At 37.5% G+C, this 27,935-nt stretch overlaps 2 protein-coding genes across 3 annotated transcripts; one reads left to right on the plus strand and one right to left on the minus strand.

Annotated features, from left to right (window-relative positions):
• The first annotated feature begins 9,636 nt into the window (after nt 1-9,636).
• On the plus strand, nt 9,637-25,533 carry LOC149819288 (nuclear transport factor 2-like). Of its 2 annotated transcripts, none has more exons than XM_089985023.1 (9): nt 9,637-10,148; nt 10,217-10,351; nt 14,174-14,480; nt 14,792-15,048; nt 15,631-15,832; nt 23,620-23,765; nt 23,868-23,933; nt 24,191-24,266; nt 25,140-25,533. In XM_089985023.1, the coding sequence occupies exons 1-9, from the start codon at nt 10,110-10,112 to the stop codon at nt 25,358-25,360; spliced, it is 1,449 nt and encodes a 482-aa protein (XP_089841149.1). In that variant the 5' UTR covers nt 9,637-10,109; the 3' UTR covers nt 25,361-25,533. The 2 variants fall into 2 exon arrangements, with proteins under 2 accessions (XP_089841149.1, XP_089841150.1); XM_089985024.1 differs by having other exon boundaries at nt 9,641-10,148; nt 23,641-23,765.
• Nucleotides 25,534-26,408: 875 nt separating this feature from the next.
• LOC149819289 (uncharacterized) lies at nt 26,409-27,320 on the minus strand. The gene has a single exon (XM_089986374.1). It carries the CDS (start codon nt 27,318-27,320, stop codon nt 26,409-26,411), a length of 912 nt encoding a protein of 303 aa, XP_089842500.1.
• Nucleotides 27,321-27,935: the final 615 nt, after the last annotated feature.

Consider the following 27,935-nt stretch of genomic DNA (forward strand, 5'->3'; position numbering starts at 1 on the left):
GCGGCAAGGCCACCGACAAGAGGTCGACAATGACATGCCGGCAACGAGATGCCGAGAAGCACATGGGCCTCTCTCTCTCTCTCCAGTGCAGTGGTCGAACATTGAGACCAGAGTGTCGTTGCCTTGCTCGTGGCCTCACCTCCAACGATGGCACCCTGCTCTCTCTCTCTCTCTCTTATTTTCTTTTTCTTCTTTCCTCTGACTAGGGTTTTGATTAGGGCTTCAGGGATTTGATTAGAGCTCTAAATAAGAAAATTCTTTTACTAGTATTTTCTTGTTTGCGTGGAGTTTTTTCTTTGATTTTCTTGTTAATATGATTAGGGTTTTTTATTTGATTTTATTTTATTAGGGCTTTGAATCAAACTTCTTAAATTAGGGGGTTTTATAGTTAATTTGATTAGTTTTTCATTTGGTTTTCTTTGATTAAGGCTTTGAATCATTTTTAATTAGGGCTTAGTTAATTTGATTATAGTTTTTTCTTTGATTAGTGCCTTGAATCAACATTTTTTAATTAAGGTTTTTTATAGTTAATTTGATTTGGGCTATTTTTAAATTTTCTTTGATTAGGTTTTGAATTATTTAAAAAAAAAATTTATGGTTTATTTTTCTTATAGTTTAAAGTCTTTTTGTTTATTTATGATTTATTTTTTAAAATTTTAGGGGTTTATGGTATATTTATGTTTTTTATAATTATATAAAAATAATTTCTTTTTTTTCTTAAATTGCCCAACTTTTAAACATTTTTGGGTATTTGAATCCTATTTGAAATTCATATTCAAGGCTAAAATCCATAATTTGTTGATAAACTTTCATTATTAGACCTAAGATGACATTGATTAAAGCATTTATATAAAAAAATTAGCAATTCTTATTTTTTCTCAAATTACTCAAATTTTAAACAGTTTTTGGTATTTAGATCTAATTTGAGATCCATATAATGGGCTAAAATCCATAAAAAATTGTTAAAAAAACTCATATGATTAGATAGATTGAGTCGTATGATCCAAAATGAAGTTATCTGACCCATTATTTATATGTGCTCAAGTTGTCCGCACAATGTAAAAAATAAACGTTTGACACAAGGAGCATAACTTATTGTTATTGGATGTTGTACAATTAATATGTTTTTTGTTTTGTTCAATCTTGAGTGCGTCATCAAACACATAAAAAATAACCATATAAATAAAAAAGATAGGATGGCTGTAATATCTCACAAATTTTGCTTGATTATAAAATTTAATTAATGTAATTTATATGAAATAAATATAGTTTTATTATTTAAATCAATATGATATATGTATATATATTATTGACTGATGTTAAATGGTTCCTAATATGAATCTTGGATTGTTTGAGCCGAGATCCATGGTTCATTCGGAGTTGGATAGATAAGCTTTTAAAATTTTATTATAATATTAATAAGATAATATATTATATATCTTAGAGTTTTATTTTGAAGGGACTTTTATTTCCTTATAGAAATAAAAGACCTTCTATTTTGATAAGGACATCCTCTCTAAGAGGAACTCTTTTCATGTTAAAGTTAAGAGTGAGCGCTCTCTCTCAACATCAGTTTTGAGAAAGAGAGAGCATCAACAAGTTATAGAAAGAAAGAAAAAAGGAGGGGGGGGGATATTGCAACATCAATGTGTTCTTATTCCTCATTTTCTTCACAAAACAATAGAGGTATAAGTTCTTCTCTTATTCTGATGGTCGAGGGGTTTAACATGGATCGAATCATGCATGGGTAATAAGAGGACACAATCTGTGTTTTATGCACAGACTTTGATCTTTCGAATCTTGATTCCTTGATTGTTCGACCAATCAGTCTTGACTGAGTTTAATAAACCTAAAAAGATTAAATTATTTTATGATATATTATTGTGATTAAATTATGTTTAAATTGGGCATACATATATGTCTGTATTTTCTGTTCTTGAACAGGGTTCATAATGGATTTATATACTTTTAAATGTGTGCTTTTACTTGATTTAGGTTTAAGATAAAAATATGTGTTTCTTTTGCAGAACCAGTTTTGGAATATGAATTTCTGGTTGGATTCAATATAAAGTATGTGTTTTGAATGATGCAAACTCTGAGTTGTTGGTTCAGTCAGATTTTTTTTTTTGAAACACGTATATATAGATCATAGCTCTGATCATAAATTTGTATGTTATTTATGACATGCACTGGCGTAGGCTTGTGATGTATTGGCGTGGGCATGAAAAATCTATAAGTTGGATTACATCATGATTTTTATGCTTGTGTTGTATCAAACCTGTAGTTAGGTGATGAGTTTTGTTGATGTTTGTTAATGCAACAACCAGATTTGACCATACACGTTTTCAATAATGGACACTATTTTACATGGGCTGTTAATGATGCTTCTTTTGTTCCTTTTTACAACATGTTATAGGCTAGGTTTCACCGGCCCTATTTTGTTAAAAATATATATAAACTAGTGCACGGTTATTGAAATTTGGTTGTTTCTTATAGGACCTCTGATGTCTCTTGTACCAAGATAGATTTCTGTGTTTGATTATGAGAGTATTATGCCTGAGATTTTGATTTGAAAAAAAAAGAAAAAGAAAAGAGGAAATTGGTTAAGTACCAATTTTTATGGGTTGCTATCAGTGATGAGCAGGAACGATTCTCTGTATTTAGAACTAGTCTGTGCTTGTTGAAATAGGCATGTCAACACATCAGTTCTGGATTGTTTATATATATTAATGTTAGGCTGGGTGTTGTGTTAGAAATCAGTCACGTTGTTGATGCCTTGGTTTAACAGACAACTTAAATAAATTCAGCTTCTCCAATGCTGATAAATCTGATTTGAACTATGGTTAGGTAGGGTCATAGATAAGGATCTTTTTCTAAATTAGGTTTCAGTTTATGTTTAAAAGTTTGATTTTTTTTTTAGGTTTAGAAAAAAAAAAATGAGTCTTGTATCATGTTTGGGTGGGTCGAGCAATATACATATATAAAGTGTTGCAGTCAATGTATTATGAAATCTTTGTTATCTGGTTCTTTATCCAACAATTTAATCATGCATGCCATACTTAACTTTTTGCTTTAGCCTAGGTTTCGTGCACAAATTCAGTTATGTGCTTGCTATGCTTCAAATTTGATTTTAGTATTTTGTTGTCATGCCTTAAGAAATCTAATTATAGTATTTTGGGCTTTGCATACATGATATTGGTTTTATGTATAAGAATTGCTTCCTTAAATTTTTGTAAATTGTTTTGTTGAATGAAATGGAAATCAGATTTGAAATGTTATTTGAAAAACTAAACATTTTCTTATGTTGTCCCCAAAATATGTTTTTTATTGGAATTGTGATATTGGTCGGTCACATAAAGTTTGGGTTTGAGGCTAATGTGATAAATATGATGCGCTTGAGAGAGTTTACATGCATTCACTATTTACGAATATTCTTTGGTGTCATGTTTTGTGAACTATGAATACTATATGTGTTCATCTATTGGTGACCGTTGTTAACTAAAGATTTGCAATGTCATTTAATTTCATTCAATTTTATAGTGGTCACGTATAAATCACATATGAGCTTTTAGATGTCAGGATAATGTATTGCTCATGCAGTAGTAAGTTGTAAATGAATTTCAAAATTATGTTGTATTGCTTTTGAAATAATTACAATGTTGAGTTTGATAGGGCAAGGGCTCAAAATTGTTATTGCATATTGATTTGCATAATTGTTTTTTTATAAATAACTCTTAATTGATAAAGAATAGTATAAGAGACTAAACAATGTAATAAATGTTCTTCCTTGGTGACCCTCTAAAAATGTGAGAACCTCGGATGGTGGTCATGGGGGACCGTGAGGATACTAAACACCATATGCATTATTTTTTTTAAGAACTCGATGTGTGGTTCGTGTTCCCAACTATGATTGTAGGAAACTTCCACCATTTTGTTAGGGGTGGTGTTGTTGGACTCAACTGAAGTTATTGGTATATTGAGAAAGTGACGTCAATGAATGTTGATTTACTTATCGTCCCTACATTAGGTGATGATTCTTAATGTTTTGATTGATGATGATGATTCATGACATCGGTCGAGGAACATGTGTAGAACTCAGTAACTAAAATATAAATTTTGTGTTAAAATACTACTGAAAACTGCCTTGAACCTCGAAAATTTGCCCTATTTTAAGTATCCACATGTTTTATATAAGTAAAAATTTAATTTTGTACATCAAGTAGGAACATCAATGTAAAAGCAATATTAATAATGAAAGTTCAAAAGTCATTCATGCATCCATAAATGTTTAATTTAGCACGAGATTGTTGGTTGTTTGAATTAAACTGCTTATATTGCAATGTTGTTCTGAATATGTAACATTTGTAGAACCCTCTTAAATTTATGTTTAATTTTATTTATGTTAATTTATTTATTGTTGGATTTCGAAAGAGTTTCATACGAGAACTTCAGTTCTTACCTTTTTTTTTTTTTCAGGTACTGAGGCACAGTGATGGGGGGACCAACTTACTAGAAGGTGTGAGGGTTATGATATGGTGGTCCGAATTCTGGTTGTGACGGAGAGTTTTTTGTTTCAAGGGAACATGTGAACCCTAAATGGAGAATTATTTATTAAATTCAATTTAATACAAATTCATGGCTTAAATTATTTTATATCTAAAATGATATTTGGATTGCGTATATTAAATCTGCAATGTGCTCCGGGTCCCCTAAATACTTTTTCATAATATTTTAAAATTAATTTTTCATTTTAAAAAAATATTCTGCATTTTTTGAGTGTCAGTTTGGAGTCATTGCAAAGGCCATGATCAATGGTCAAGGTATTATGAGAAAAAAGAGGGGTTGAAGGGCAAACATCAAAGAAGCAAAGAGGCGAATGGCAAATCATAGAAGGAAAATGATCTTTTTTAAGACAACAAGTTGCACATTTTCAATATTACATTTGTGAGTAATGAGACTTATTGTCAATTGGCATCAAACATATCCATGATAACGAGGTATGCCAAGAGCACCTATATCCACCTAGTAGAAACCTTGGGTGTTGGCTGCATCTTCTTAGGTAGACTACATAAGTTCTCAACATAGTTTTTTTTTTAAATATTTACATGGAGAAACTGCCCTCAGGATCATAGACCCTAATTGTGCTGGCTCTGCTTGACATACTCACACTTATTATCATGGCAACGTAAAACTCTAAGTGATTACCCTTTGTCCCCAAGAAGTTGCCACGCTTCGGATTGCATAATGTGTGACGTGTATGGGATTTGAACCTGGACCAACTGGTCCTCAACATATTTTGGTTACATAAACTACACTTTGGATTGTGTGCTTTGTACTAAAAAATACATTTTTTCATGTCATGAGATTTTTGTATAATATGGGGTGTGGATTTTTAAGGATATCAAAAAACCTATATGCACATAATAAACACCTTGACCCAAAACTTGTCATATAAGAAATATATGTATAACATTTTTGTGCGGTGTTTGTTCAACATAAATAATTCAAGATTATAAAAGAATATATATATATATATTTGTTCTTAGGTCCAAATACGACACAACCATACAAAATGCTATCTGTAAGGCAAGTAATCACAAGTTCTATAAAATCATTCAGACTCTTTTTGAGAGCTGATGTTGGTGAGGAGATGAGAAGGGCGATGGGAGTGGAGATGAGGTTGGAGTTGTCATCAACATCCTTGTGATGATGTAGTTGAAAATGACTAATCTCTACCCTCAACGACAACCTTATCTCTCAAAATGAGGTTCTCAAACATATGTGAAGGTAGATGGTATTAATTAATTTAAGGGTGGGCAATGGTCCGAGTGGCTTGATGGGCCAAGCCGCCCGGCTCACCACGAGCGAGGTTTGGGTTAAGGTTTTAGGCACTGATACGTTAACTATCATGCTGAAACTTGACCTGTTATGTATACATGGGCCGAGCCCGAGTGGCCCATGGGCAACCAAGATGAGCCGATGGGTATAAGCTACCTAATTATTTTTTTTAATATCTAGTTGCATAGTAACTTGATAACTATTAATGTTACCTAATTAGTTGCATTGATTATATGATAAATAGAAAGATAATTAGATGTGTGCGTTAATCTTTCATTTTTTTTCTTGATTTTAGTATTACATGACTTAATTTATGAAATTTTAAAAATAACCTACAAATGAATTTGGGTCAGGCTAGACCTACGCCTTAAACATTGACGCACTGGACCAAAGGGCGAAGTCATGGGTTGTTCTTCAATCTCTCTCTCTCTCTCCCTTATTTTCTTTCTTCTTCTTCCCTCTGGCTAGGGTTTTGATTTGGGCTCTAGGGTTTTTATTAGAGCTCTAAATAATAAATTTTTTTTATTAGGGTTTTCTTGTTTGATTATAGTCTTTTCTATGATTTTATAGTTAATTATTTGACAAGGGTTTTTTGTTTGATTTTATTTTATTAGGGCTTGGATCAAACTTCTTAAATTAGGGTTTTTTATAGTTAATTTGATTAGTTTTTTATTTGGTTTTCTTTGATTAAGGCTTTGAATCATTTTTAATTAGGGCCTTTTTATAGTTAATTTTATTATAGATTTTTCTTTGATTAGTGCTTTTAATCATTTTTTAATTAAGTTTTTATAGTTAATTTGATAAGGGCTATTTTTTAATTTTCTTTGATTAGGGTTTGAATTATTGTTTTTTAAATTTAATTACATGGTTTATTTTTATTGTAATTTAAAGTTTTTTTGTTTATTTATAATTTATTTTTTGGAAATTTAGGGCTTTATGGTATTTATGTTTTTTATAATTATATAAAAATTAAATTCTTTTTTTTCTCAAATTACCCAACTTTTAAACATTTTTTGGGTACTTGGATCCGGTTTGAGATCCATATTCAAGGTTAAAATCCATAATTTGTTGATAAACTTTCATTATTAGATATAAGATGACACTAATTAAAGCATTTATATAAAATATTAACAATTTTTGTTTTTTCTCAAATTACTCAAATTTTAAATAATTTTTGGTATTTAGATTTAATTTGCGACCCATATAATGGGCTAAAATCCATAAAAAAAATTTGTTACAAAACTTACATGGTTGGGTAGATCGAGTTGTATGATCCAAAATGAAGTTATCTGACCCATTATTCATGTGTTTAAATTGTCCGCACAACGTAAAAATCAAACGTTTGACACAAGGAACACAACTTTCTGGTTACTAGATGTTGTACAATTACTATGTTATGTTGTTTCATTCAATCTTGGATGCACCATCAAACACATAAAAAATAACCATATAAATAAAAAAATATAAGAAGGGCATGATCACTGGTGAATGCATTATGGGAAAAAAGGAGGGTCGAATGGCAAACACCATGGAAGCAGTGGGGCGAATGGGAAATCATAAAAGGAAAATGATCTTTTCTAAGGCAACAAGTTGTACATTTTCAATATTACATTTTGTGAGTAATGAAACTTAATATCTTTTGGCATCAAACATATCCATGATAACGAGGTACGCAAAGAGCACCTATATCCACCTAGTAGAAACCATGGGTGTTGGCCGCATCTTCTTAGGTAGTCTATATAAGTCCAATATAGTCTTTTTTTAATATATTTACATGGAAAAACTATCCTCAGGATCATAGACCTAACCGTGCTAGCTCTGCTTTCCGTAATCAGACTTGTTATCCTGCCAAAGTAAAACTCTATGTGATTACCCCTTGTTTCCAAGGAGTTGCCGGATTACACAAGGTCACTTCTATGGGATTTGAACCTGGACCACCTGGTCCTCAATATAGTTTGGTTACATACGCTACACTTTGGATTGTGTGTTTTTACTAAAAAATATAGTTTTTCATTTCATGATATTTTAGTATAATATGGGGTGTGGATTTTTAAGGATCTTAAAAAACCTAGTGAGGTGTTTAATCAACATAAATAATTCAAGATTTTGTATATATATATATATAGATAGAGAGAGAGAGAGAGTATTTGTTCTTAGGTCCAAATACAATCCAACCATAGAAAAGGCTACCCCTAAGGCAGGTCGTCAGAAGTTTTACAAAACCATTCACTGTGTTTGAGAGCTGATGTTGGTGAGGAGATGAGAAGGGCGATAGCAGTGGAGATGAGTAGGGATGGCAGTGGTCCGTGGGAAGCGAGGTCCCGCCTTGCCCCATTTGGACCGGGGATGAAGGGTATGAAACGGGGATGGAGGCGGGGACGAATTAGGTTAAAATCCATCCCCGTATGGGGATGGAGGCGGGGATGGACTTACACTTTTCCTCGCCCCATCCCCACCTAGCCTCGCCCCGTCTTGCCCCATCCCCAATCCTTCTAAAGGATGAAAATAGATTACGGGGAAACGGGGCGCCGCCCCGCCTCATCCCCGTTTGAACCGGGGATGAAGGACATGAAACAGGGATGAAGGCGGGGGGTTAAGGTTAAAATCCATCCCCATCTCGGATGGAGGTTCTAATCTTGAGATGGACCCCGCCCCTGCCCTGTCCATTGCCATTCCTAGAGATGAGGTTGGAGTTATCAACAACATCCTTGTGAGGATGTAGTTGAAAATGGCTAATCTCTACTCTCAAGGCAACCTCATCTCTCAAAACGAGGTTCGCAAACATCTCTTCAGGTAGATGGTATTAATTACACCTACGGGTGGGTACTGGGTTGGGTGGCCCGGTGGGCCAGGCCCACCATGAGCCAGGTTTGGGCTAAGGTTTTAGGCACTAACCCGTTAGCCATCAGGCCGAAACCTGACCCGTTATATATACATGGTTCGAGCTCGTCTGGCTGACGAGCAACGGGGAGATGGGTTTGAGCTACCTAATTATTTTTTGAATAGCTAATTGCATAGTATCTTGATAACTATTACTGTTACCTAATTAGTTGCATTGATTATATGATAAATAGGAAGATAATTAGATGTGTGCATTAATCTTTCATTTAATTTATTGCTTTTGGTATTATAAGAGTTAATTTATGAACTTTGGGTCAGTCTGAACCAACCCGTTGAACATTGGAGCATTGGACCAAAAAGCCAAGTCATGGGCTGCTCTTCAATCTCGAGTCCATTGAAAACCAGCCATCTCCAGGCTGACCCGCACTTCAAACCTGATCTGATGAGCCGAACTCTGAAAGGTCCTGGGCCGGTCCAGCCTGATGCTCACCCCTAATTACACTCTCATTAAATACCGTCTCCTCTCTCATCTCCAAACATCACATGCTTTCTAATGGAGTTCAATTAACTAAAAAAAGAATGATTGAAGTGTATAATTTGCTGAATATCATTAAAACTATGCCACAAACATGGATACGACACGAAGCAAGAGTTCACAAAGACATACTTTTTTTTTAAAATATAGATCAAGAAGTATTTTTTGATATTGTAGTGATACGAAAATATTTTTGCTAAAAAATATTATAAAAACATACAAAAAAAACAATGCTTTTAACATGTCATGGTGTAGAGAAGCCACATAGTTCCATACTTCACCAGCCATGTGCTCGAACCAACCCGAGCCCAGCCCAGCCCAGCCCACCCGAACCCAGATGGACCAACGTCAAAAATATTTTAAAAAAATTAAAGGCATACTAATAAATGAAGGGATAAATATGGGGCAGCGAAAGGTTTTCTTTTCCTTTGCCATTATCGAAAGCGAATCCCCTTTGATAGGGAAACCCCGAGACCCGCAGTGCGAGAGGAAAGGAAGCAGCACATCCGGCCGTCCGTTCCTCCTCATCGACGGCTGCACACGTCCCTGCCATTCATTTTCGCCGCTCTCAAATCCCTTCTTCTTCTTCTTCTTCCCTCCTCTTTCCTTCTTCGTTTACTGTGGATTCTTTCTCCGTTTTTCTGGTTCTTCCTTTCTCCCTTCCGCCGTCGGAGCTCAGATCTCGAACCTTTCGTGGCGTTTCCTGTTGATTTCGAGCTCTTTGCTCATTCGAATCCTCGCCGACGATCGGTTTCGTTGTTATCGCCTTCGTCTCCGTTCCTCCGTTTTTTCCAAATCTAGCTCCGGCGCCGGACCTGGTTTTGGGAGTTTTCCGACCGTCTCCTGCCGGATTTAGGGATAGGGTTCTGTGCTGCATGTGTTTCGGTGAAAAACGATGGCGAGTGCTTACTCGGCTCCCGTATCTGCGTTTCAGGTAACACCCTCTCTCTCTCTCTCTCTCCCTCTCGCTATCTGAGTGAGAGTGTTTCGTTGTTGATTCAGGTGGGGAACTATTTCGTGAGGCAGTACTACCAGGTGCTCAAGCAACAGCCTGACTACTGCCACCAGTTTTACAATGACGCGAGCACGATGGTCCGATTCGACGGAGATAAGATCGAGACGGCGGCTGCGATGCTGGTACCTCTGTTTATTTGTTCATCTTGTTGTTTATTTACGATGATACGCTGTTATTCGCGTAATCGGTGATTGTATTCTACTGTCAAGTTCTGGGGATGCAATTCTGTGAACTTGTGGTGGTTGCTTGCTGACACCCGTGTATGTGCTTAAGCATTAATCATTTGTGGGGTATGTACATGTTGTAGAGGTCTGTGTTACGCCAATGTGAGTTCGGTGGAAAGGTTTTTAGCTGTTCTGCATCGTTGAAGTGTAGGTGTCTTCTGTGTCAATTGGAACCGTGTTCAGCCTACTACAGCGGATCGCCGATTGGTCGCTTCTTTGGCTGTTTTTGTGGGTGTTGATCGTTTAATATTTTCCATTTGGAGCATGACATAAGATCGTGTGATCGTCAGGCATTTGTTTTTGCAACGCTATGCCTGGGGTGGATTTTTGAGCATTTCAAGTTGGTTGTGTTCAGTTATAAATTTGTAGTCCTACTTCCCTTACAATCCGTCTGCTTTTGCCGAGAGGAAAGGCATTGTAGATTCATATAAAGTCATAGCGACTCTTTTCCGGCAGAATCAGTAGCTAGTTTGTCTCACTGTACAATAGCTTTTGTGTTTACCTTCCGTAGCATCTGTCTAGCAACAAGATTGAGCGAGAGATGATTGCACTGATTTATATTCATAACTTAGGGAAATATCGTGTCTGTTTCAGTTACATAGAAGGGAAGTTCTATAATCTAACGAGTTATTGTGAAGTGTAAGAAGTACACTGGGTTGTGTCATTGACTAAATTGTGTTATCTCATTCTAATGTAGCAGTTTTCCACTCTCTCCCAACTGCATGTTTTCTGAATCTTGATTGCAAAATTGGAGTGATTTTTTTTACTTCACATTTAATAAAATTCTTTTGTAGGCTTCCAAAAAAAGAAAGAAGAAGATATTCTTATGCTTATTTTCAATTTAACTGGAAATTTAAGATTTGGAATAGTTCCTAACAAATGGATGTTAAATGTATGCAAGTCTTTGAGTTTACACAAAATTCAAAGCATGATCTTCAAATTCTCATGCCCATGCACATGTATATTCTGAAACATCTGCTATAGTCATCGTTAGTTCGTTACCCAAAATTCAAAGCATGATCTTCAATATAGCGTCACTTCCTAATTTTGATGCTTAGGCAAGAGAGGTTGCTCCTATATTTGGCATCTTTCCTGATGAAACATGGGGTACATAGGGCAGCGAAGTGACCTGCTATTTCACCTAATGCCTCTTATCACAACTTTAGGACAGAAATGCTGGCAATGCTCTTGTTTTAAGAGCCTTAAGGACAACATACACTGGCACGACTCTCTTATTTAATGGCTTGATTCAGAGTGTGCATTATTGCTATTATAGGCTCATTTGGGTTTCATTGACGTGGTGTGCATTATGCAAATTGTAAAAGTTATCTCCCATTTAGCATATTGGGAATACCTTTTATTGAAAGCATATTGCATGATTAAGGGGCTTGAGAGCTAGTGGCTATGTCAAAAAGGTGTGTGTGTGTGTGTGTGTGTGTGTGTGTGTGTGTGTGTGTGTGTGTGTGTGTGTGTGTGTGTGTGTGAAATGTTTTAGTCACAACCCCTTCAAAAAGTGTAGTTCAAGTGTTTTTTGTCAAATTCAAACCTGTAGATTTGCTTGCCATTGTTTATTTACTAAGGAACATACTTTGGATTGAATCAAATTAACCAAATTAACAAAAGGGGCTATACTCTTTTACGTCAAGTTTTAGTACAACTTAAGTTGTTGATATTTCACACGTCTAAAAAACACATAAATGCATAAAAAATACCTAATCTAATACATGTTCTCGACTGAATAAACTATAATAAATGCATCTATCGGTTTAACAAGCAAAAAGCATCTGTAACCACATTTTTCACTGGGGCCTAACGAGGGACCTAACTAATTGTGTCCTGACTAGACCACCATACAAGAATGGATGTATGTGTGTGTATCAAACACCATAAGAGAATGGATGAAAACGACTTTATGCACCTTTAAAATGTATTGAACGGGTTTGGATTCGGGCAGATGCAAAACTGGTCTGATCAGTACCCATGAAGTACCAGCAGGTCCAGCACCAATTCTCATGTTGACTTGGGTACAGTACCCTTCTAGAAATACCCATGTTACGTTGCTAGTGGACGTTAAAACTTTTTTGTTCTATAAAAATGTTGTACCTAAATTTAAGTTGAGACTTCAGAAATCGACTTTCATACAGATTTTGTGCTAAAGTAAGGAGCTTTGCTTTGTCGTATACCAAGATATTAGTTTTTTTCCAAGATAAAATGTAGTATCCTCTGACTGATCTTGTTTAAGGTGTGTATCTTTTCGATCTTTCCAAATATGCCACTGTTAGCATTTACTGAGTAATTTACAAAAAATGCCATGCTCATCAGCTAGTTGCAAAAAGCTACACAACATATGCGTTATTACATTCAACCACCTACTTTATTTGAATGCATTTCAAATGCCCTCTTAAGGTATAAAATGACATTTTTTTCTTTTCTAAATTAAAACCTATGTCACATAGGTGCGGGTGCGGGTATGGGTGCGGATGCGGCACTTTAAAAAAACTTGGGTGTGGTGGGTGCGGGGAGTGTGTGTGTGTGTGTGTATATATATATATATATATATATATATATATATATATTAACAGTTTTAAGTTAACACTACGTGCATTTGTGTGCATTTATGTATTTATATATAATATAGATAAAAATGGACTTGTTTAAGGTTAACTGAATCTACTTTTGGATAGAAATGGACTTCAGTGTGGTTGACTTCACCTAACACAAAGGAAGTTGTGTCCAAGTGTCGCACCTGCCTGGGTGCGAGTGCGACGCGGGTGCGGTGCCTTGTTAGAAGAGTCCATGTTTGATACCCATAGAGGATGTCCCTTACCGGAAGATTGAAGCTGGGTGTACTCCCTAGTGGTCAGGGGGGAATTAAGGGTTTTATCGTCCAGAGGCCCGTCAATGTGTGGTTGGTGATGGAGCATTTTTTCCTTGGCCTAGACAAAAAAGGAAAAAAGAAAAAAGAGTGGGTAATATCTGCGCTGCATTTGCACCAAGTGATTGACTTTTTTGTCAACTGCAATTCCTAGGAAATATTGAATTCTCTTGGTTCTTTCCAAACTTGCAGTTGAAGTGCCACATAATCTTCTTTATGTGTGCTTTCGAGCTCCTTGTGTAATTATATCGCCCACTTATATAAGATGATTATCCTGCATACCTGTACCCCTGAAAATGCATCAGCTTTGGATGCATCCATGGAAAGAGCTTACCTTGATTTCTGGGGCAAAAATGTTTGTACAGTGCTCTGCATGCTTGTTTTGGCCTTCTAACCATCTTTAACTTGCATTTTCTTAGTATAAGATCTTTTGATGCATCCTTTTTGGTTAGGTGATGTATACTTCTTAGTAAGAGGTAATAGATTCTTAATGTTCAACTGATTCAAAGGATAACCATACTATATGGGAGTTAGATGTTCCAGCCACCCTTGAGCTTTTACAAAGTAAATTGATATACTTTAATGTAGTCAATCTATTAATGGGAAAATGATTGATAAATCTATCACGTGTACCCCCACAAATGTGTGTGCATGTATATGTTAATGCACTCGATCTGTTAATGGGAAAATGACTAAATTATTTCATGAGCTGATAAATTCACATGTTCATGCAAACATGTATGTGTGGATATTTTATTCCATAGTTTATGTACCTCGTTATTTTTCCTTTGTCCTTTGATTTGTTGTTTAAATGGTAACATTTTTAGAAAATGTTTCTTTTGCAGCAAATACATTCACTTGTAATGTCTCTAAACTTTACGGGAATTGAGATCAAATCAGCACATTCTATGGATTCTTGGAATGGTGGTATTCTGGTAACAGTATCTGGGTCTGTCCAGACAAAGGATTTGAAAGGCTGGAGGAAATTCCTGCAGACTATTTTTCTTGCCCCTCAGGAGAAAGGATTCTTTGTTCTGAATGACATTTTTCATTTTGTTGATGAAGAGCCTCTTATTCAGCATCCACCAAGCATATTGGCCCATGCCAATTTTGATACACAGCACAATGTGCCTAGCTCAGTCGAAGAGCCAGGTACGACTGGTACTTGTTTAGTTTGAGGGACATAACCCGTTTGAGTAGTAATTTACATGGTAAGTGACGTTGCTGGGACTATAAGATGCCATTGCTGGAAACCAGCTTGATCCTGAAAAAGGTGCATGGGATGTCGGTTTTAAGTTATTTAATGTTATAAGCCAAGTAGCCTTGTTCTTTGTTTTTTTGTTAATTAGTTTTGATTATATATTTCTGTTGTTTTTATGTTCATATCTCTTTGTCTTTCAAAAATTCATGTTTATTACTGTTGAAATTTCACTGTATTCTTATGAATAAATGCTGTCTTGCAGTTGCAGATTACATTATTGGTGAGGAAGTAGAGCCAACAGAGTTTGTACCCCAAACACATCCTGAAGAAACTACCACCACTGAGGAGTATGGCCTCCCAGAGCGGCAGCAAATTTCTGAAGCGAGTATCCTTGCTGAAGAAACAGCTGATAACTGCAGTTGTTTTCCTTATCCAGGGGTTGACACTGCTATGCTGGAAACAACACAGGCTCCTATTGAGGAACCTGTTGAGCCTGTTAAGCAAACCTATGCTTCTATTGTATGTGCTGTTCACTGTACTTGTTCATATTGTTATTTTGTTATTTTTGTTTTCTTTTGCTCTGCTTCTGTACAAGTTCTGCTTAGTAGATGTTATTGGTTGCGATTCTGTGCCTGTAGCATTTAATGAAATGCGATGGTATTGCTATGCATTGACAGGGAACAAAAAGAGTATTTTGGAATCTCAAGTCTTTTTTCTTTGAGAAAAGATTAGACCCTCATGACTTATGAACCAAGAATTTCTTTTTCTCTTTTCATTTTCACAAAATGATTTACTTTTTAGGATTACTCAAATACTCTTAATTTGTCTATTGATTTACAATCACCATTATGGTGTTTCATAAATCTCGGGCCAGAAGTGAAATTTCTCAATTTCCATAAAATGCACCTGCATTTCCAGTGCCTTTCTGGGGCTGCTCCAGTTTGGGAACTGGCATGGGTTACAGTGCCTTGTTGGGTAACACGAATTATCTGTCACCCTCCATTCTAGTTTCTAAGAGTTACTGGGATGGATGGTGAAGCGAGGTTTTGTGTGTGCATGTGCGACTTACTTTTTTTTATTATAATATCTTGTGAATGGTAGCTGCGGGTGGCAAAAGGTTCCTCTGGGTCAGCGGCAGCTCCACAGGCTTCCATGAACAAGAGTGCTTCAGTAAACTCAGAATGTCAGTACTCTGCACAACCTACATCTTACTTGTCAAATCAATTGTACACTACAGTACCAGCGATGCCCGAGAAGGCTTTCACTGAAGTTAATGAGGAAATTGTTACTACAGAAGAAGAAGGTACACTTCTGTGTTCTTACTTTTGTTGTCCTGCTTTTATGGTTGCACTTCAGTAGGAAACAGAATGAGTGACCTTCTCAAATTCTTTGATGATTATATTTCCAAACGCCAGATCCATGGACTAAGGAATGACTCAGGATGGTCAAAGTAGTGTCTATATTCTTCTTTTGCAAGACAACAATGTTGCTTTGTTTAAAATTTTCATTAAATTATTATCTTAGATTTCTGTTTTGGGATCTCCTGGGAAAGGTGATGAGTGGGAACTGGGAAGGTTTATATTTGCAAAAAAAAAAAAATGCAGGTGGTTAACCTGTAGATAAATTTCTTGTGAATAGGGTAATATAATACAAATCTATAAAAAATGATCAATTCAGTAGTTTTTGTTTGACGGACATCATAAACTTCATTCATGACAGATTGGTCCATCAAGTCATCAAAGACGTCTCTTACCATTTTCTTGTGATATTAAGGGCATGTTTGCTTTGGTCCCAGGTTGTGATGAACAATCACGGCTGAGAAAGTAGAATCTGTATTTTTTGGTCACTAGGCCAATCTTGTGACCAGCTTTCACAAGATCTAAGGCAAAAACAATCACAGCTGGCAATCACTATCACTTGTACTTTTTTCACGTTTCGATAACTTTGAGAAAGTGTTGTCATTGTGATTTACAATCACTGCATCTTGAGAGAATTCATGAATCACCGGGCATTGCATACATGCCCTAAGTTTGTTTTCTCAATGTTTTTAATATAATTATTTAACAGAATTGTATCTTATAGTGCTGCCTTCCAATAAATGGTCTCTTGAGTCTTGACTATTCAACTTAGTCTTGATGTAAAGACTGATTTGATGCAACTTTTCATATGTTATCCATAGGAACTGGGAAAGTGGTTTTTTTGTCTTGTTGACAGCCTTTAACTGTACAATTTGTTTCTCAGGGAACTAGCTGATAAGTGTTTTGGTTTACAACATCATGATCATTATGACCTCCAGTTGGCATGTGGCATAGCCATCTGTCTCTTTTCTGTATCCCTAAAGCAATGAAGGTTAAAAGCATGTGAAATTGTGTTTCACACCACAAAAATGGGATGTATCCGCTGTTGAAAATGTTATGCACTCCTCAGCTCATTTAAAACAGATCCACAGTAATTGTCAGTACTCTCTTGGGTAGAAGCTTTGCCTTCATACATGTTGTAGAACTCCCTGCCTCTGCTACTATGACCTTATGCCAGTTTATATGCTTCAATTCCATCATTACTCAACCACATCTTGCGATAAAATGATCCTTACCTTTTTCAACCATACTGAGGTCATAAAGGTTTGACTTTTGAGATGCTGGCACTAATGAATTCTATCCTTCTGTGTTTCTCATCCTAATATGAGCCTTTATTTCCTTAATGCATATAGCTAAATCTTTTTCGAATTTATTCTATTCTTGCTATCTTCCTGTTTCACCAGTTATATTCCCTAATTGGCTTGGCATCTTCCCATGGTCATTTTACCTTCATGTACTGGTTTCACGTTCTCACAAATGCCTTCTTTGCCTCTATTTTCTTATTCACAAGTTGCAGGGCATGTTTGCAGACCTGTGAAACATTTTCTTTCTAGGGGAAAACAGACACTTCCCCTAGTAAGAACTAAGTGTAATGAAAAGAGGCGGAAGCACCAATAGAGCAAATGTCACTCTTAAAGAGTGACCACTAAAGCCAAGAACACAAACACCAAATGTGCACACACAAAAACTCTCAAATATGGAAATGACTTAAAGTCATAAGTTGGATATTATTGAAGAAGAGAAGGGAGAGGGGTATAAACCCATACATTTAAGAGGGGAAGACCTCCTCTATTTATAGAGGAGGGAAGCACTAAAGGAACCACAAGGGGGGGGCTCCCTTGTAGTCGTTGGGAGCCCCAACGACTACAAGTGTGGGGCCCCCTTGTGGTCATTTCAAAAAAGGAAAAATAAAGGAAAAAAGAAAAGGAAAAAGGGAAAAAGAGAAAAAATAAAAAAGAGAAAAATACATAAGTGGTTTTACAAGAATACCCCTATCGGGTATTTATCTAAATGAGAAATAATATATATATATACATATATGTATATATATATTTTAACACGCTCCCTCAAACTTTACGGGGAGAAGACCGAAAGTTTGCTAAGGAGGAACATAAATCGTGGAGTTGGAAGCGCTTTGGTGAAGAAGTCAGCCAGCTGATATTCTGAAGTAACATATGGTAACGAAATAGTCCCTCTGAGATATTCGTCTCGAACATAATGACAATCCATCTCGATATGCTTTGTCCGTTCATGAAAGGTGTGATTGCTGGCAATGTATATCGCACTTTTGTTGTCACAGCAGAGCTTGGTAGGAGTGGAAATGAGAACGCCCATGTCGGCAAGGAGACTTCTGAGCCATACGATTTCCATAGTTGTCATCGCCATAGCCCGATACTCAGCTTCAGTAGATGATAAGGAGACTTTTTGCTGCTTCTTACATCTCCACGAGATGAGAGATTCTCCTAAAAAAATACAAAGACCCGTAATTGAGATACGATCATTGGGATTGCCTCCCCAGTCAGCATCAGTAAAAGCAGTCAATTCAAGAGATGAGGAAGAGGATAAGAAGAGTCCCTTTGAGATGGTATTTTTTATATATCGCACAATTCTCATTACGGCCGCCATATGAACTGTGGTAGGTGCGTGCTGAAACTGACTTGCTGCATGAACCGCATGAGCTATGTTAGGACGGGTGATGGATAGATAAGTGAGGGATCCAATTAATTGACGGTAGGGAGTTGGATCTTCAAGAAGAACACCATCTTCAAGTCTAAGTTTTGCATTGATAACTTCTGGAGTCTCAACTTTCTTTTCGTCAGATATTTCTGATTTGGTACAAATTTCAGCAGCTAACTTCATCTGAGATAAGATGTATCCACGTTCGGAATAAGCCACTTCAATACCTAAGAAATATCGTAAATAACCAAGGTCAGACATATCAAAGGTATCTTTTAGCATAGACTTAACATCATTTACTCCCTTTTTGTCATTCCCAGTGATGATCATATCATCAACATACAACAGAAGCATAATAATGGAGTCACCTGTTCTCTTCACAAAAAGAGCAGTGTCAGTATAACAAGAATAAAAGCCTAAATTTATTAATACGTTACTAAACCTATCATACCAAGCTTTAGGTGCTTGCTTAAGACCATATAAAGCCTTTTTTAATTTCAAAAATTTTCCATTTAAATCCATACCTGGAGGTGGTTCCATATACACTTCTTCATTTAAATTACCATTCAAAAAGGCATTTTTAACATCAAGTTGAAAAATTGGCCATTTTTTAACTGCGGCTATAGCAATAAGAGCTCGAACACTAGTCATTCGAGCAACGGGGGCAAAGGTTTCATCATAATCTACCCCATACTCTTGGGCATATCCTTTGGCTACCAACCTAGCCTTATATCTTTCCAATGAACCATCACTCTTAGTTTTCACTTTAAAAACCCATCTACATCCAATGGGTTTCTTGCCATTGGGAGGATCAATGATTTCCCAAGTTTGTGCCTTTTTGAGGGCATTAAGTTCAAGTTGCATAGCATCATTCCAATGAGCATATTGCTTAGCATCATTGTAATGAGATGGTTCATGAAAAGAGTGAAGAGCAAGAAGACATGCTCGAAAATTAGGCGAAAAAGAATCATAAGAAACAAACCTATTTGGTATTTTAGAAATTCGATTTGACCTTCTTTGAGAAGTCTCTTCGATGGACTCATTTTGGGAAAATCTTTCAAGGGCACAAGGAGGATTCCTTTCATTCCTTCTAGAGTAGACTTGTATTTATCTTGAACCATTTTCTTCTAAGTTTTGATCATCGCTTGGATGCTCAACAAGATCTTCACCAAGGAATTCATTAGGATCAATATGATCATCTTTAGGCAATAAGTCAAATAAGAATGAATAATCGATATTTTCATTTGGTTGGGGCGAAAAACCACTTTCCTCTTTAAGGAATGTGACATCTTTAGAAATATAAAGCTTGTTTTTAAGTATGTCAAAACATCGATATCCTTTTTGTTTTTCGCCATATCCCAAAAAAATGCATTCAATAGCCCTAGGGGAGAGTTTATCATTCTTGTGGGTTAAAACAAAGCATTTGCATCCAAAAATTCTTAGTCTTTTATAATCGGGAGACATGTTGTAAAGTTTTTCAAAAGGAGAAAGATTTTTCAAGGAGGACGAAGGAGTTCTATTGATAAGATACGCAGAGGTTAGAACCGCCTCGGCCCAGAAAGATTTTGGAATGTTTCTTGAGATCAATAACGTTCTTGTAGTCTCTATTATGTGCCTATGCTTTCTTTCCGCAAGGCCATTTTGTTGTGGAGTGTTGGGGCAAGAACGTTGGTGAAGAATTCCATTTTCTTTCAAATAGGTTTGAAAATCATTGGACATATATTCGCCTCCCGAATCGGATCTAAGAATAGATAGATTTCCCAAAAATTGGTTTTTGACCATTGCATGAAATTCTTTAAAGAAGGAAAAAACTTCGGATTTACGACTTAGGAAGTAAATCCATGTGAATCGAGTAAAATCATCAATAAATACCACGTAATACGAAAAACCACCTTTAGACAAAATAGGGGAAGGTCCCCACACATCGGAATGAATAAGTTCAAATGGCCGAGTGGTAAAGTAACTTCTTTGAGAAAATGGAATAGCTTTAGATTTCCCAAAAATGCAATCTTTACAAGTCATGTGATTGTCTTTACAAGTATTGTTCAAAAACGAAAAAAGAGACATTTTTACAAAATTTGGATGGCCAAGTCTCTCATGCCATATTCCAATACTTTTGTCCTTTACAAGATTACATGATGTCTTAGATGGAAGAGTCAAAAAATCCATAAAATAGAGGTCACCTCTTCTATGGCCTTGCCCAATCAGCTTCCCTGACTGGAGATCCTGCACGGTGCAATCCTTGGGTGAGAAAGAGACTTGGCATCCATGATCGGTAATTTGAGATACGGAAAAAAGGTTTAAATTTATTTTAGGAACGATTCTTACTTTAGGAACAAAAAAGTTTTTAAAATTAAGAGATCCAATACTTTCAATTTTTAATGATGTACCATCGGCGGTTGAAACACAAGAAGATAGAGGTTCGGAAAAAACGTTTGAAAGAGAATTTTTATGAGATGTCATATGAAAAGAAGCACCGGAATCTAGAATCCACATACCTGGAGGAGATGAAGAGTAGGCAATGGCGGCCCCGGATGTTGAAGGAGAAGCCTTGAGTAGATGTTGGAGAGCTTCGGAGATGTGATTTAGAGTTTCTTTGATATCTCCTTCTTTTGTGCAATCTTCCTTCTTTGGAGAATCTTCTCCAACGGCGGCAACTTTTCCTTTAAGCTTTGGGCAAACCGGTCTTGTGTGCCCCGGTTCATTACAATAATGGCATATAATCCCCTTTCTAGGTCCATAGTTATTTTTGTTAAAGTGGGGAGGTCTATATGCTTTAACATTAGATCCGGGCCTAGTAACGGCCAAAACATCATCACTCTTAATGCTCAAACCAAGCCGAGTTTCTTCTTGACATATCTCGGCAAGGGTGTCTTCAATAGGTAGGGCTTTGCTTCTATAGAGAAGAGATGCCCTTGTTCAAATTCCGGGCGAAGACCATGAAGGAATTGAAAAAAGTGCTCCTTTTCAATTTGTTCCCTTCTTAGCTCAATATCTTGAGGAGCAACCCACTTAGGCTTAAGAAGAGCAAGCTCATCCCAAAGGGGGGTTAGAGAGCTAAAATAGTCCCGGACACTCATGTCCATTTGTTTGGTAGAACGGATTTTCTCTTGACAAAAAAATTGCCGAGCAAGATCCTTTTGGGTATACATACCCTTAAGGAAAAACCAAGCCTCATTGGCCCTTCTAAATTTGGCAATATTAGCACAATTTTTAAGATCTACATTGTTCATGAACCATGCCAAAATTTTGGCATGGTTACTTTCCCAATCTTCAATTTTGAATTGATGTTCATTAATGGCTTTGATGCGCTCATCGCCATCTAAAGCCTTCTCAATCTCGTTTTCCATTTTGGTGAGAACAAGAGAGGGTTCGGGAGTAGTTCCCATAACAAAACCCCAAAGTTTCTTACCTCTTAGGTGATTTTCCATCGCGGAGGCCCACATGAGGTAGTTGGACCCATTTAGCTTAAAAGAAAGCTCCACTTTAGAGTCACGTTCCATCGGCACCAACTATTCTTCTCTTCTTCAAAAAACTTTGAGAGGCACGCGTTCCAAGATGATAAAAGAGAAGCCCAATCACCAACCGAGCTCTGATACCATGTAATGAAAAGAGGCGGAAGCATCAATAGAGCAAATGTCACTCTTAAAGAGTGACCACTAAAGCCAAGAACACAAACACCAAATGTGCACACACAAAAACTCTCAAATATGGAAATGACTTAAAGTCATAAGTTGGATATTATTGAAGAAGAGAAGGGAGAGGGGTATAAACCCATACATTTAAGAGGGGAAGACCTCCTCTATTTATAGAGGAGGGAAGCACTAAAGGAACCACAAGGGGGGGGCTCCCTTGTAGTCGTTGGGAGCCCCAACGGTCAGAAATCTGACCGTTGGGGCCCCAACGACTACAAGTGTGGGGCCCCCTTGTGGTCATTTCAAAAAAGGAAAAATAAAGGAAAAAAGAAAAGGAAAAAGGGAAAAAGAGAAAAAATAAAAAAGAGAAAAATACATAAGTGGTTTTACAAGAATACCCCTATCGGGTATTTATCTAAATGAGAAATAATATATATATACATATATGTATATACATATACTTATATATATACGGATGTATATATATAAGTATATATATATATATATATATATATATATATATATATATATATATATATTTTAACACTAAGAAGTGGTTCCTAGGACTTGAGAATGTATGAATATTCTCCCATGAGAAATGAACATCTTATCTCACAGGTTGCCTTAAAGTTCTGACTCACTCTAGGTCACCGACTCACCAAATTATGTTTCTGATTTTGGTAAGGTTTGATTAGATTGAGTATGGGATCAAGTCAATTGTAATATGGCATGATGTCGGAATACTAATTGCTCTTTCTGAGAATATTCTTGGTAATTATTCAAAGCTGTGAGGTTGATCTTGTTGCTTTTATTACAAATGCTAATTAACGTCATCAGTGACTTGGGTCCTTGATTTTCCTGATCTGGGTCTTAATTGCTTTGGGCGCAATGTGATCAACATAGATGGAAAGTGAGACATGAGTTCACAGTACCCAAGTTGAGTTGGGAATGGACATTTTAGATATGTAATGTGATGAATGCTACAGCTTATCCCATGAAATATTCATGGATGTTATACATGAATATTAGAATACGCTTGTTTGTCATATGCGCTATATGAATGAGGAATTGTTGGGGATCGCATATGTTGCTTGTCTGGTGCTGCAAATTTCAAGCTAAAAGTTTTCATTCTTTGAAGAATGTCATCCTTCTCTATTCGTTCTTCACAATTTATGTTTTTGTTGGTTCATTATTTGAATTTGAGGTGCTGCCCAAAAAGAGGATGTAGGTTGACTAGTTACGTCATTTTGGCTATGTTTATATGTTACCTTCTGCTTTTTAAAGTACAGAAGTCTTTTTAGTTACATTTTTCTTACGGTTTGGAATTGTTGCATATGTTAATATCTTCAGAGATAGTTGTTGCCATTTTCGATTAATTTTAAAGTTTAACCTGTTTTATTGTTTATTTGCTGAATATGTAGATGGTTCTCATATGATGCCAGGAGATTTTAGCAAGTCGGTTTATGTGAGGAATCTGTCAACTACAGTGTCACCTTCTGGCATCGAACAGGAATTCAAGGCATTTGGTAAAATCAAGCCAGAGGGTGTTGTTATCAGGAGTCGCAAGGTTATTGTTCTCTATTTAGAATTGGATAATCTTTTCACTGCTTGTGTTGTATCTTGACTAATCATGTTGCTCTTCTCTTCTGTATCTTGTACTGTGATGCAGGATATTGGTATCTGTTATGCCTTTGTTGAATTTGAAGATGTGTCGTCTGTTCAGAATGCAATCCGGGTTGGTTTATGTTTAAGTGTGCTTGTGGCAAATTTTCATGGTTTAATAGATAAGCGCCTGACAAATGCACTATTGAAGTCAACTTCCCCTTCTCATAGCCACTTCTCTTTCTCTGGCCACGTCCATGCATGTCTATGTTTATGCTTGTTACAGAATTTTTCAATGTGGCTTTGTCATGAGGATTGAGTCAGATCTCCCTTGTGTGTAATATACATAACTCTCGATGAGGACTGACTGATTTTCTGCTGCCATCACAGGCGTCTCCTGTGCAAATTGGTGGAAGGCAAGTGCACATTGAGGAGCGGAGACAAAACAGCAGTTCATCTCGTGGGAGTATGTCTCTTTATTGCTTTGTATACTTCTGTTGACTTGTCTATTGAATGTTTAGGGTGAACTATTTTTTTAACGGGTACTTTTATGTTGGGAGCTGCCTCACAGACGATAGATTTTATAGGACTGAAGCCTTTCTTCTTGCTTAGCTTCAAGCTAACCCTGACTTATCCGTGAAGCTGGATGACCACAGAATTTCCCGGTTTATAGGTTCATGATTTTGCTTGAACAAGGCATGGCATGGGCTTCATATTTAAGTGGCATGGACCTCCTTTTCCTATTCTTGCAAGCTCCCACATTTTCATTAGCTTTCTGCTTCCATTTTACTTTGTATTCTTGTAAACACAAATGTCCCTTAACCGAATTACTTGATGAGCTAGCTTGTTGTGTGGCTGAACCTGATTTGACCAGTCTTTTAGTCTGACTCTTTCCACGCTGGTTGACCAAATTGGCGACTTTTTGCCCTCGATCAGATTCTGTTCGTTTGGGATGCAGAGTTGGACTGTGCGGGAAGTCCTATATGACCATTTTGGTCAGATCCGTTAGAAAAGCTCGTTCTATCTTATGATTTAGCTTTTTTTTCCCCTCCTTTTTCATCCAAACTCCATTTTGTGATTCAAGAAACTGTGAAATGGATGATGTGTAATGTTTTCAAGCATCTGGTCCACTGATTTGTTCTCCTACATCCTATCTGATCCTGCAGGAAGTTAAAATTTAGGAAATTTATGTAATGTGTTTCTCTAGAGCAACATCCTAAGCAATACTATGTTAAATTACAATTGAAGTGTTATAACTCCAATCACATGCCCTTTTTGTTTCTTTTCTCTCTTTACGCTACTTTCTGTTCCATTTATGAGCTTGTGTTATTTCTTTCAGGAAGGGGGAGAGGAAGGGGAGGATATCAAACGGAAGTGCCAAGAGGGCGAGGCTCCTTTGGTGTGCGGTCTTTTGGACGAGGCAGTGGACAAGAGGGAGAGCGAGACTACAACAGCAGGCCAAGGGGTAATGGTTACCATTCACGTGTGCTGAGGCAAGAAAGAGGAGTCCTTGGAAACCAGACCGCAAGGAATGGACAGACCCAATCGGACGCCTTCTAAGTGTAGTCGCTTTGAAAATTGTGTGCTAATATGAACTTTTGTAGTTGTTCCTACCTTCCATTCAACACGGTTTTAATTTTATGGAAAATATATTCATATATCCGTGTTGAGTTACTGATTGATTTACTTATTTTGAAGAAGAGATTTCAACGCTGTTTTTGTTGTCGGCATAATTTTTTTCTTATCATCTCCTTCCCTTTTGCCCACTGTTTATTCACTGAGGGATCAGGCTTGAGATTGTTACTTGTTCTGTTTTCGCTGGCAAAGTTCTATTCAAGGAAATCAAATGGGTTACTGGACTTTGGTTTTGTTTTATATATATATATATATATATATATATATATATATATATATATATATATATATATATGAAATGAGTAGCTCATTAACAGTTTTATCCCCTAAACTGTCCAAAACGGTGAAGGATAAGGTGTTCAGTGTTTGCTTAATTTGAACACATAGATCTATTCTCCATATCTTACATAGTAAAAAATATATTAAATTACGATTTTTCATGTTTAAATATATTATTTAGATCAATAGAAAATGGATGCCTTATATTGAAAACTTGGTGAAATAAAAATCAATCTATCTCATCGAATTGAATCAATTTAGATTAGAAGCATGATTTAATGAATAAGCAATGATCGAGGCATGTACAGGTTAGGAATTTAGGATTAAGCAAAAAACAGGTATAACTATGTTTTTTAAGGGTTTAGAACATTAACTGTTTAGAGCTGGACACAAACAAGCAAATGAAGAAAATTAGAGTTCGATCTGTGTAATGATGAGTGCCTTAATTTCCTGAAAAGAGAGATGTTTAGCATTAAGGAAAAAAACTTTAAATCATTAATTAGTTATTCTGCAACATATATCAAAGTATATGCAAACCAACAAAAAACGAAGGAAAAAAAATGCATTATATGCACAATCCCCCCCCCCCCCCCAAAAAAAAAAAAAAAAAAAAAAATCATCCGGAAATATATGCCAAAAGCTAAGGAGAGCACAATCATGGGGATGACAAGGATGACGAAAACGAAGAATCCCTTCAAGCCTTCTTCTTCTTGGGGCTCATCCCGCAGGAGACGGAGCACTCGCACCCGCCGCGGCCGCTGCCCTCCTCCGCCACTGCCCTCCCCCCCGTCATCTGCCGGAACGACGACCCGAAACCCCCAACGCTCCGGTCGAACGCCGTCGGGAACTCGCTCCGCCACCTCTCGAGCTTCACCCTGAGCTCCTCCTTCCCTCCGCTGCTCGCCACGCTCCAGTCCTCCAGCACCGAGCTCCCGACCTCCGCCGGGAGGAAGTCCTCCGCCAGCCCCGCCAGCGACGCCCAGTCAGCCGACGTCTCCTCCCCCGTCTCGGATATCGACTCCGGCATCCCCTTTGCCACCGATCCCACCTCCGATACGCTCTTCGTCCGCCGCAGCTGCCGGAAATTCTGCCCCGTCAGGTCCCGAAACCCCAGCGCCGGGTTCAGCTGCGTGTAGAGCGGCACGCTCCGGAGCGACGAGTCGAGCAGCGTGACGGCGAGGTTGAGGATGCCCTGCGGCCTGCCGGACGGCCGCCGGACCTGGAGGGCGGTGAACCGCATCCCGCCGAATCCGGCGCCGGCGCCGCCCTTCGCCGAGATGAGGTTTCCGATCAGGACCCGGACGCTGCCGACGAGGGTATCGCGGAGCCACCCGACGGAGCAGATCTCCACCATGACCGCCGACGTTTCCTTCCAGAGGAACCAGTCTTCGACTCGGAAGATGAACTTGTCGTTCCACTGTGGATCGGTGTGGTTCTCCGAGTCGACCCGGGTGCAGAGCTTCCGGTCCGGCTGGATCCACGCCACGGCGTACGTCGACATGGACCGGCGCGCTGGGTGGAGGTCCTGAGCCGAGATGATGTTGATCTCGAGGAGGTGGAACGGCTCGGCCGCCACGCCGAGCGCCGGGGACGGTGGAGGCTTCATCCTCTCTGACTCGGTTATCGCATCGATACGAGTCGGAGGATTCCGATTCGGGGCGAGAGGAGGAGGCGGGCAAAACTGGGATGGTGGGGTCCCGTTGAGTTAATAAAAGGAAGGGGTGAGGTTCTCACTTTCTTTCTAACCGTTGATTTGTTGGTGAGGACTGAGGATGCGGGAGGGCTTGACAGATAGGTGGTTTCCTTATTTGTCATTAGCTTACCTGGACGGTTAAAAGACGCTTTACCAAATCAAATCGGATCGGGTTTGCTTGATTTTTTAACCCGATACGAAAATGAGTCAAAACAAAATTTGTTTCTGTTCTTTAGCCCCTGATTTTCCTACGTTATTTGTAATATCTCCATTTAACAAATATAAATATTAAATAGGCTAGAAGAATGTTGGTTGGTTGGTTTTGTTACTTTGATTGTTTTGGGGAATATTCCAAGATGCTTTCTTTGATTTTTTTTCTATAATTTTAAATTGCGTAAAAAAATATTTAAAATGTTGCCAGAAAAACCCCGACAAAACTGGTAAAATTAATACCTTCTACAATGTTCTGTTTGGCATGCTAAAACGGTTCTAACCTTCTCCCTTTGGTAGTTGCTCATGTCAGAGGCA

The sequence above is a fragment of the Nuphar pumila genome, chromosome 13, assembly GCF_984573655.1.
Source record: "Nuphar pumila chromosome 13, dmNupPumi1.hap1.1, whole genome shotgun sequence".
In the NCBI taxonomy this organism is placed as follows: Eukaryota; Viridiplantae; Streptophyta; class Magnoliopsida; order Nymphaeales; family Nymphaeaceae; genus Nuphar; species Nuphar pumila.